General features: G+C 50.9%; 1 protein-coding gene across 2 annotated transcripts in view; it reads left to right on the top strand.

Annotated features, from left to right (window-relative positions):
* The window catches only part of SF3B2 (splicing factor 3b, subunit 2, 145kDa), an 18,697-nt gene extending 8,829 nt beyond the window's left edge, over positions 1–9,868 (top strand). Inside the window, exons 7-22 of one of the 2 annotated variants that reach the window (XM_012665527.1) lie at positions 12–118; positions 470–566; positions 757–848; positions 1,179–1,394; positions 1,506–1,643; positions 1,821–1,901; positions 2,120–2,347; positions 2,974–3,123; positions 3,764–3,853; positions 3,966–4,073; positions 4,870–4,977; positions 5,262–5,404; positions 5,490–5,591; positions 8,929–9,028; positions 9,133–9,318; positions 9,629–9,868. In XM_012665527.1, the coding sequence (XP_012520981.1) occupies positions 12–118; positions 470–566; positions 757–848; positions 1,179–1,394; positions 1,506–1,643; positions 1,821–1,901; positions 2,120–2,347; positions 2,974–3,123; positions 3,764–3,853; positions 3,966–4,073; positions 4,870–4,977; positions 5,262–5,404; positions 5,490–5,591; positions 8,929–9,028; positions 9,133–9,318; positions 9,629–9,700 (2,018 nt within the window). In that variant the 3' untranslated portion in view covers positions 9,701–9,868. Of the gene's footprint in view, positions 1–8; positions 119–469; positions 567–756; positions 849–1,178; positions 1,395–1,505; positions 1,644–1,820; positions 1,902–2,119; positions 2,348–2,973; positions 3,124–3,763; positions 3,854–3,965; positions 4,074–4,869; positions 4,978–5,261; positions 5,405–5,489; positions 5,592–8,928; positions 9,029–9,132; positions 9,319–9,628 lie in introns of both variants that reach the window. The other variant, XM_012665526.1, reaches the window with a different exon arrangement.
* Positions 9,869–11,041: the final 1,173 nt, after the last annotated feature.

Raw genomic sequence — 11,041 nt, 5'->3', positions numbered from 1 at the left:
TCTCTCAGTAGCTGCTCCAGTGGGCCCGGTGGGCCCCACTCCCACTGTTTTGCCCATGGGAGCCCCTGTTCCTCGGCCTCGTGGTCCCCCACCACCCCCTGGAGATGAGAATAGAGAGGTGAGACTGATGATTTCTTCCTGGGACAGGAGAGTGGTGGTTCAGATTGGGGCTGTTTCTGGATTTTTAGAGAAGGATTCAGTGTGAAGATGGGGGGCTTAAGTTCTTGGGGGAGGGAGAAGCCCTACTTAGTTAAAATGTATTTAGAGTAGGGCAGAGGGACTGGGGAGACGTTTCTGGGGCAGAATTCTGGGGTTCCCCCTGAGGGATGCCGGACCTCATTGAGTCTAGCTGGCGTAGCCCACTGTCTGCCGCTCCTCGCCTGGCCAGCAGCCTTTCTGGTAGCAGAGGCGGACATCAGAGGGAAAGGGCACTGCGATTCCCCTTCTCTGACTGGACGGTCTCTGGCAGATGGACGACCCCTCTGTGGGCCCCAAGATCCCCCAGGCCCTGGAGAAGATCCTGCAGCTGAAGGAGAGCCGCCAGGAGGAGATGAACTCCCAGCAGGGTGAGTGCAGGGCGTCCTGAGGCTGCCACAGCAGAGCCCGCAGACGCCGAGGCCGAGTCCTCCTCCTCCGCCCCTTCCCCGAGGAGGGTTTAGAGGGAGAATGGCTCTCGGGACAGGTAGGTTAACATGGCCGAGTGTCAGGTCCGCGGCACCGAGGAGAGACTCTGATCACCAGCGTCCTTCCTTACAGAGGAAGAGGAAATGGAAACAGACGCTCGCTCATCCCTGGGCCAGTCAGCGTCAGAGACTGAGGAGGACACGGTGTCCGTATCCAAGAAAGAGGTATGGGCCGGAGATTCGTGCTGAACCCCGGCCGTCAGTGTTCAGTGAGTAGCAGCTGCTGTTCGTGCCATTTCTGTCCTAAGCATCTTAAGATGTTTTTCTTGTAATTGCCCTTTGGATTCTGAGGACCGTGCACACCTACATTTTACAGCTGAAAAAGCTGGGGTTCTGGGAGGCACACAGCTTGAGAGGGGCAGAACTCTAGAGACTGCCTCCTGGGGAAGAGGCTGCGCCTTGAACTGTTGGGGACGTTGAGCGAGGAGCTTGGGGTTGGGAGGCAGGCACGGTGCTCAGATTCTCCGACCCAGCTGGTTTGTCTTGTCTCGACAGAAAAACCGGAAGCGTCGGAACCGAAAGAAGAAGAAAAAGCCCCAGCGGGTGCGGGGGGTGTCATCTGAGAGCTCTGGGGACCGAGAGAAAGACTCAGCCCGGTCCCGGGGCTCTGACTCCCCGGCTGCCGATGTTGAGATCGAGTATGTGACTGAAGAACCTGAGATCTATGAGCCCAACTTCATCTTCTTCAAGAGGATCTTTGAGGCTTTCAAGGTGCGAGGAGCAGCGCTCTGAAGGGGCGGAGCTAAGCAGGGGAGGGGCGGGGACGGGCTGAGGGAGGAGGCGTCTTTCAGGGTTGGGGCTCCCATGTGTCTGCCTCCTCAGCTCACCGACGACGTGAAGAAGGAGAAAGAGAAGGAGCCAGAGAAACTTGACAAACTGGAGAATTCTGCAGCCCCCAAGAAGAAGGGCTTTGAGGAGGAGCACAAGGACAGTGATGATGACAGCAGTGACGACGAACAGGTCAGGCCCAGCCCTCGCGGTGGGGAGCGGGCTCTGGGCACTGGTGGCAGAGATACATCCTGAGAGGGACCGTGGCAAACTCTTGTGGGGCTTTGGTGGCTTAAGTTTTGGGGTGGTCAGGGCAGTGTGATTCACACCTAAGAGTCTTGCTCAGAAGAGGGGATTGTTCTGTTCTAGGAAAAGAAGCCAGAAGCCCCCAAGCTGTCCAAGAAGAAGATGCGCCGCATGAATCGCTTCACTGTGGCTGAACTCAAGCAGGTGAGGCTGGAGACCCTCCAGCAGGCCCTCGATGGAGCCTGGCTGGGAGACCGCGTGAGGAGTCCCTGGAACCCCACAGCGGCTTTGCTTTGGGAGGGGTCGAGGAGGTCTTTGAGCGGCTTGGGTGATTCGGGTGTGGGTTCATTGAGGAAGAGAAGAAGAGCTTTAGACCTGAGAGGCTGGGGCTTTCTAGAAATGTGTTGCTGTGTGTTTTCCAGCTGGTGGCTCGGCCTGACGTCGTGGAGATGCATGACGTGACGGCACAGGACCCTAAGCTCTTGGTTCACCTCAAGGCCACTCGGAACTCCGTGCCTGTGCCACGCCACTGGTGTTTTAAGCGCAAGTACCTGCAGGGTAAACGGGGCATTGAGAAGCCCCCCTTCGAGCTGCCAGACTTCATCAAACGCACAGGCATCCAGGAGATGCGGGAGGCCCTGCAGGAAAAGGTAGGGCCTGGCTGGGGCTCAGACCTGCCCTTGGGGACCCCCACCGTTCACAGCAGCCGCCTTCAGAATTGGAACCTGGTTCCCAAAACCCACCTACTTTTACTTGTCTCATTATCCTTTTGTTTTCCTCCCCCTCTCTTCCTCCCCTGCCTTCACTCTGCCAGCTCACCTGGTGACTCCTTCCCCCGATGTACTTTGTGGCTAGAGATTCAGGGTGGTTGTGTAACTTCTTAAATGCAACGGTTTTAATTAGATACTTTGAATAATAATACTTGCCTGTAGTGCAGAAATTTGGGAGTTACAGAAGAACACAGGAAGTCTCTGCCTTCCAGTTGGACTCTAGTCAGCCAGTCCTCTCCAGAGACAACTGATGAGATCCATCTCTGGACGAGATGGTTTAAAAAATAGTTGTTGACATACACAGCTGAGGCTGATTTTATCAGATCTGTCCTGTTCGGCATGCATCGTGTAATTCTGGGGGGTTTGAGCAGGAGGGTTTCGATGACTCTCAGAGTGAGAGAACTGAGGTTTCCCTTGATCTCTCTTGGGAGTTGGGAGCCAGATTTCTCTAATGAGGTGAGCTTGGCGAGTACCTGTTAAGGCATGTCTCTTGCCATTCTCCACAGGAAGAGCAGAAGACCATGAAGTCAAAAATGCGAGAGAAGGTTCGGCCCAAGATGGGCAAGATTGACATCGACTACCAGAAACTGCACGACGCCTTCTTCAAGTGGCAGACCAAGCCAAAGCTGACCATCCACGGGGACCTGTACTACGAGGTTCGGGAGGGGCCTGGGGGCCTGCGGGCCGTGGGGTTGTGACAATCTAACCCTTGGTCAGAAGGGCTTTTGAAGCTGGTACAGCAGCTCCTCTGCCTTAGAATTGCCCGTAACTCCCCTCGGAGGAGGCGGAATTTGCAATTTTAAAGTGAAGTCTTTTGTGGAAGAGTGACGTAGACCATGTCTTTGAAATGATAATACTTTGTGGTGAGTGGATGAGGGACGAGGGGCCAAGTGGCAGGTGCTTTTAGGAAACATTTAACATTTAATATTGGGGGTGGGAGAAAAGTTTCTATTTTTTTCTGATCCTTCAAATATTAATCACCATGATGTCACGGAATTTTTGGGGTGCAAGGATCCTGGAGACCATCCTACCGAAGGCCCTCATTTTACAGGTGGGAAAGCCGGTCGTAGCGGGCCATGTTCTCTGGGTGGGTCAGTGACAGCACTGGGGGTCTGGCCTTTCCCCTCAGCGCTGGCCTGTATTCCTCCGCCCGGGTTGCCCCGGAAAAGAGCAATGAGCCCCGGAGTGGGAGCCAGGCAGCGCAGAGGGACTGTCCTCGTTCTCATGTCCTCTTGCCACGGAGCTCCCAGCGTGTGCCTGGCATCCACAGCACAGCTCGCCCTGCCTTTTCCTCAGGGGAAGGAGTTTGAGACGCGACTGAAGGAGAAGAAGCCTGGAGATCTGTCCGATGAGCTAAGGATTTCCTTGGGGATGCCAGTAGGACCAGTGAGTGCCAGTCAGCTGGCTGGGGAAGCAGGGAAGAGGGTGGCAGTTGGGGCGGAAAGGAGAGCCGGGGATAGGGTTAGGCAGACAGTGTCCTGTTCCCTCTCTCCTGCAGAATGCCCACAAGGTCCCTCCCCCGTGGCTGATTGCCATGCAGCGATACGGGCCACCCCCGTCCTACCCCAACCTGAAAATCCCTGGCCTGAACTCGCCCATCCCCGAGGTGAGCATTGTCCTTCCCTTCGTTCTTGGCTGCCTCTGCTTTGTAACTGGAAGATGATTTTATTTATTTTTCAAATTTTTAATTGGTATAGTATTTGTATACTATGTCTCTCTTTTAAAAAAACAGTAATGGTTTTTGTTTTTTAAAAAAGTGGCATGGTCATGATAAAGTATTCAATCAGAATTGACAGGTACAAAGAAGAAAACAAATCACCCATAGTTTCACCACTCAGAAATAGCAAAATTTAACATTTGGTGGATATGTTTTCAGATGTCTCTGGTAGATACCTGGACAGACAGATAGAAATAATTTTCTCTCAATGGCATCAAATTTATTCTTATTTTTAAATAAAAAGCATTCAGTTAAAAAAATTAATAGACAATAAAATCATTAAAGTGAAAAAGTAGTATTGTTAAACTTCAGATAAAAATTTCGGCCCTTTAAGAGAAGTAGATTCTAAACCAGCCAGCTTTCCAAAGCTAGGAAAAATCCATAAGAAATTGGAGTCATGTTTTTAAAGTACATGTTTTGGTTTCGGACAGCATAGACTTTACCATGAAAAATGAGGTTATTAGCTTACTTCTGCCTCCTGTCTCCCCATCCTGTTGCCTCCAGATTTTATTTGCTTATTAATTTTGCTTTCTAATGCTTTCTAGCATTTAATTCTACTCTGCAATCATAATTTCCAGAGTGCCCAAGTGTGTGTTCTGTACTTTGGAGTGTGACTTGTCTCTAGGGCTTCAGTGTTTCTTTTGGAGCCTAAGAGTGGAACCAGTTCGTGCTCCTTCTCTTGCAGAGCTGTTCCTTTGGGTACCACGCTGGTGGCTGGGGCAAACCCCCAGTAGATGAGACTGGGAAACCACTCTATGGGGACGTGTTTGGAACCAATGCTGCTGAATTTCAGGTATGGGGTGTGGACTGGCGAGCTTGGTTTTACTTAATGTCATGAAGGTTAGAGGTAATTGGTTTATAGCTGCATTATCAGGGAGCTGGGTGTTCTGAGATTTCAAAGTCTGAAAATGGGCGTACATTCTCCTGAGATACTAATGCAGGCTCCCCACTAGACTATGAGCTCTAGGTAAGTAGGGCTTGTTGTCTGTGTTTACTCCTACATCCCTTCAGCTTACAAGTCTGCACATAACAGGTGCTTGATAAACATTCGTTGAATGAATGAGTGATCTCTTTCAGACCAAGACTGAGGAAGAGGAGATTGATCGGACCCCTTGGGGGGAACTGGAGCCATCTGATGAAGAGTCTTCAGAAGAAGAGGAAGAGGAGGAAAGTGATGAAGACAAACCAGATGAGACAGGCTTTATTACCCCTGCAGACAGGTGGGGGAAACGGAGTCTGCCTCTCTGAAGTGGCCTATCTTTGGGGGCTTTCTCTGTACTCCAGCGCTTGTTCCTCTCTTTACAGTGGCCTCATCACTCCTGGAGGGTTCTCATCGGTCCCCGCTGGAATGGAGACCCCTGAACTCATTGAGCTGAGAAAGAAGAAGATTGAGGAGGCAATGGATGGGTGAGAAAACCAGGCAGGCCAAGAGGGGAGGACTTTTTACTTGCCTTCAGCCTCTAGGTTGGCTGGCTTACTTCCGTTCCTTTTTTCTCCTTCTTTAACAATTATTAAACACCAGCTCTATGCCAGACAGTACTGTAGGCAATGGCGAGTCAGCGGGGGAAAAAGACAGTTGAGGTAAACAGGTAATCAGAGAACCAGGTCATCGGGTGTAGGTGAGGACAGTGAGGCAGAGGCAGCCAGGCAGTGGGCTGTAGAGGGAGGTGGTGATGGGAAGGCCGCATTGAGGAGGTGGTGTTCTTCGAGCTCAGACCTGAATGTTAGGAAAGAGCCAGCCACAGGGTGACCTAGGGGTAGGGGCAGCAGTTAAGCGTGAGCCCGGGCAGAGGCGCTCAGACAGGCCCGGCTTCGCGTAGTCATGCATTTTGAAGCTCTATTTTTAGGTACATTAACATGCAGGATTGTTAAGTCTTCTTCGTGAATTAATCCCTTTATCATGAAATGACCTCTTTATCCATTCTGTTCTTTGTTCCCTTTTTCCTGGCTTTTTTTTTTTTTTTTTTTACCTTTTGAATTAACTTAATATGTCTTTATGATTCCATTTTATCTTCCTTGTCAGCTTATTAATTATAAGTCCTTGTTTTTTTAGTCATTAGTTTTAGTTTTAGTCATTAGTTTAGTCATTTAGTTTTTTATCATGATCTAACTTCCTGTGATACTAAACCACTTCTGGATCGTATTAAGAGTCTTACAAGAGTATACTTCATTTCTTTCCTCCCACCTTTGCACAATTGTCGTCAGATATTTTACTTTTGTTATGTGTTACGAATTCTATACTATGTGGTTATTTTTGTTTAACTGGCCATTTATCTTTAGGGAGATTTAAATAAGAATCATGTGTGAACCCACGTAGTTACCATTTTTCATTCTTTCATTTCTTTGTGTATATCCAGGTATCTATCTGGTACCATTTTCCTTCGGCCTGAAGGGCTTCCTTTAACATTTCTTGGTGTATGGGTCTGCTGGTTTTGAATTCTTTCAGCCTTTGTAGTCTTAAAAAGTTCTGTATTTGATCTTCATTTTTGAAAGATTTTTGCTGAGTATAGGATTCTAGGTTGACAACTTATTTTTTTCCCTTTCAGTACTTTTAAGATGTTGCTCTAGTGTCTTCCTTGCATTGATTCTGATGAGAAACGTCTTATTATTCTTACCTTTGTTCCTTTGTATATAATGTGTCATTTTTATCCAGCTGTTTTTAAGATTTTCTCTTTATTGCTGGTTCTGAACAATTCGACTATGATGTACTTTGGTGTGGTTTTCTGAATGTTTCTTTGCTTGGGGTTTGTTGAGCATCTTGGATCTATGGGTTTATAGTTTTTATTCATTTTGGAAAAATTTAGGTCATTATTTCTCCAAATATTTTTTCTAGTCCCTTCTTTTTCTTCTCTACTTTGGGAACTCCAATTATACATCTGTTAGGTCTGTTGAAGTTGTCATATTCCTCACTGAAGCTCTTCTTTTTTCTTTTTTTGAGACAGGGTCTCACTGTTGCCCAGGCTGGAGTAAAGTGGCACCATCATAGCTCACTGCAACCTCAAACTGGGCTCAAGTGATCCTCCTGCCTTAGCCTGCTGGGTAACTGAGACTACAGATGCTTGCCACCACGCTAGGCTAATTTTTTCCATTTTTGGTAGAGACGGGGTCTCACTCTTGCTCAGGCTGGTCTCAAATTCGTGACCTCAAGCAATCCTTCCTTCTTAGCCTTCCAGAGTGCTAGGATTATAGGCGTGAGCCACAGCGCCTGGCCATGCCCAGTACTTTTTGATTGAATGCTAGGCTTTGTGAAATTTACCTTCTTGGGTCCAGGATATTTTTGTCCTCCTGTACATCGTCACCTTTGTTCAGGGAGACAGTTATTTTTGAACAGTTTGATCCTTTCAAGTCTTGCTTTTTGGGTTCGTCAGGTGGGACTGAAGCAATGCGCCGTCCTCCCCGTTACAGGCACAAGGCTCTTCTGTGAGCTCTACCCAGTGCCTTGGGACTGAGGTTTTTCATTCTGGCTAGTGGGAATCATCACTATTACCAGTGCTGAGTGAGTGGCAGGTACTGTTACTGCTAATCCTTTTGGGCGATTCTTTCCCCAGCCTTGGTAGTTTCCTCATAGGCATGTGCTGCCCAGCACTCAGCAGAATACTTGAGGAGGGCACTCTGTAGGTCCCTTGAGTTTGCCCTCTCTGCTGTTTTCTCCAGTACTCTGTCCTGCAAATTCTAGCTGCTTTCCTCTCCCTGGACTTCCAGCTTCATCCTAACTCATGGAGTCCTCTGGGCTCTAGGTGGGTCTTGTTTGTTCTGTGGCTTGGAAACTCTCAATGCAAGATGCTGGGGCAACTGAAGGGCTCACCTCTTGTGTTTCCTGTCTTGTAGGAATCACTGTCCTTCATTGCCCTATGTCTAATGTCTTGAAAACCACTGTTTCATCATATATTTTGCCCATTTTTTGGTTGTTTCAGGCAGGAGGGTAAATCTGGTTCCTGTTGAGACTTCTCAGAAGCCTGAAGCTTTGCATATTTCAGGAAGAAAAAGAAACGTACTGTGGACATAGTGAGGAGGGACTGGGCAAAGGCCCAGACTATGAACTCTTTAGGTCTTGCGTGGTAAGGAGCTTGGATTTTATGCAAACTGATCAGAAGCCTCAGAGGGTTTTGAGCAAAGGCCTGACTGGATCTGAATGCTGTTTTGAGGCATGCACTGTGGCTCCTGTAAGGAGAATAGATTGTCACCTCTTCTAGTGGGAGAGGTAGAGATGAGGACATAGTCTGGGGTGATAGTGGTAGATTTGCTCATGTTCCCAGTGTAATCCCTGAAATTGGTGGAACTGGCTGGGGATGGCTCTTGCACCATAGGGAGGGCTGGAGTGTGGGTGACGTATTAATACATTGGAACTCCAGGCACAGCTTTGGGCAGGAACTGTTGTAGCCTATTCTCTCTTGCCAGCTTCTCTGTACCAAAGTTCTCTTGGAAACTTGCAGCCTCTCTGACCTTTAGCCTTTTGTTGCAGGCAGGAGTCCTGGTCTCTGATCCCCTAACTTGGTTCAGGGGCCCCTTAGCTCTGTCTCTGTATCCCTTCCAGGCTCTGTCCCCTGGAATCAGCACTGTGCCTCCTCCTCCTGACCCAATTTTCTCTCATGGGCCTCCATGAACTGCAGAGGCTGTGCCCTTGGGTCTCGCTAAATCTCTCCAAGGAGCGAGGTGGAGGTGCCACCTGTGTTTTTTTGGCTTCCCCTCCTGGAGACCCTTTTGTCTCTTCCTTTTTTGGGCTTGACCCCATTGTCCTTTGCAGAAGTGAGACACCTCAGCTGTTCACTGTGTTGCCAGAGAAGAGAACAGCCACCGTTGGGGGAGCTATGATGGGATCAACCCACATTTATGACATGTCCACGGTGAGCACTTGGAGGACACTGATTTTGGGGGATATGGAAGGGAGCAGAAGCTAGGGCTTCTGGGATTCTTTTTGGAGATGACAAGGCCCTGGTCTCCTTTCCAGGTTATGAGCCGGAAGGGCCCGGCCCCTGAGCTGCAAGGTGTGGAAGTGGCCCTGGCACCTGAAGAGTTGGAGTTGGATCCCATGGCCATGACCCAGAAGTATGAGGAGCACGTGCGGGAGCAGCAGGCACAAGTGGAAAAGGAAGACTTCAGCGACATGGTGGCGGAGCACGCTGCCAAACAGAAGGTGGGCACTTCCTGGGAATTGGGCCAGGAGAGCGCCAGGGGCAGGGTCTGCCTTTCCGGCCGAGTGGTGCCCTCTGGTGGTGAGAGCGGGTAGACTCCGTGCTTGCTGCCTTGGAAACCCTGCCTTTAAAGATGGTTAAACTGAGTCACAGGGACGGAAGGGACTTATCCCAGTCGGAGACGAAGGTAGAAAATCCATATTCAGCACTTCCTCCACAGACTTCTGTGACTATGTCAGGCTGCTCACTCTTGTTTTGGGGTTCAGGGGATTGTTCAACCTGTTGTAACCTATTTCTCTTTCTCCCCTTTAGCAAAAGAAGCGGAAAGCTCAGCCCCAGGACAGCCGTGGAGGCAGCAAGAAATACAAGGAGTTCAAATTTTAGGTCCTTGTCACACACCTGGCCCTCCTTTAGACCCTTCATCTGGATGTTTGGGCTTCACACATGGGTCCCCAAGAGCCACCTCGCCGGCATTTCCCAAAAGCTTGTCATTTCATGTTATTTTAGACCTGTTTTGTAAATAAAGCTGTTTCCAAGGAAAGAGATGAATATGTAGCACTTCTGATCCTCCCTCATCTCCTTTTATCCCCTTCTGCGAAAGGACTAAAATAGCCTCTTCCTGCAGTCGCCGGGCTGCTCCAGTGACCACGGCCTGTACCGGATCGGATACTGCAGTCAGGAATGGTGGCGGAGTCAAAGCCACGCTGAAATTGTGTGTTTTGCCCCTGCCCGCGTTGGTAGGAAGGCTCGCATCTCTAGGTCTGGTTTGACCTTACTGCTTTGTCCTTGGGGAGTAAAAATAGCCAGCTTAGCGCCCTGGCTGGGCTGGGGCAGTAACAGTGGGCTCGGGAAGTAGGCCAGGTCGGCCTTCCTAATTGACCTTGTGGCCTGAAGTCCATGTCCTTACCTGTGAGAGCACAGCTCAAAAGCTAAGTTGCCTGAGTCCAAGTGAGTCCGTGGTGGGTTCCAGCAACACCAGTCGCTAGGATTTGGGGTGTATGGGGGTGTTGAGAGGACTTGCTCTCTCCAGGTTCTAATCCCCTGGTCCTGGGAAGTCTCCTGCCGGGGGGGGGGGGGGACTAGACCGGCCACCGCATCCCACAGGCATGTGCTGACACTGGGGAGAGAAGTCACGTGCTGCTGCTATACTGCTGGAGGCTTCAAGGCGGTTTCTGTGGGAGACCCCGGGGAGGACGTGGCTAGGCCTTGGAAGGAACGGAGTTTAGAAATTCAGTAAGCAAGGGAGCTCTTTGGGACTCCGTAAGGAAGGTTTTTGGGGAGGGGAGCCGCAGGGAAAAGAGAAGGGTTGGCTCCAGATGGCCAGGGCTTAGCTTGAGAATCCGCCTCGGGGAGGGCCTTTTGGACCAGGTCCCTGAGCCCTGGCCCTCGGGCGGGAACCCAGCATCACAGGCACCGCGGTGGCGGCGGCGCCGGGTCTCGCCGACCGCGCTTCGGGGCCGCCAGGGTCAGCAGGCTTCGGCGCAGGCGCCCACTGCGGGCGGCGGGCCGGCCTCCTGTGCGCGGGCCCAGGCGCGCTCCCGCGGAAGCCCCCTCCCTGCCGAGCGCGCCCCGGAACAGTGGGGCTTACGCGGCCGCCACGAGGGGCGCGGGGCGGGGAGAGCGCCGGCCGCGGCCCGAGCGTCGGATTCGAAGGCAGCGCCCGCGCGCCGTCCGCAGACCTCCCCCCCCCCGCGGGAGCGAGGGCGCGCGCCACAGCCGCCCCCC

This window comes from Propithecus coquereli, unplaced genomic scaffold (assembly GCF_000956105.1).
Source record: "Propithecus coquereli isolate 6110/MARCELLA unplaced genomic scaffold, Pcoq_1.0 Scaffold120, whole genome shotgun sequence".
In the NCBI taxonomy this organism is placed as follows: domain Eukaryota; kingdom Metazoa; phylum Chordata; class Mammalia; order Primates; family Indriidae; genus Propithecus; species Propithecus coquereli.
This window is presented reverse-complemented; position numbering and strand designations above follow the sequence as displayed.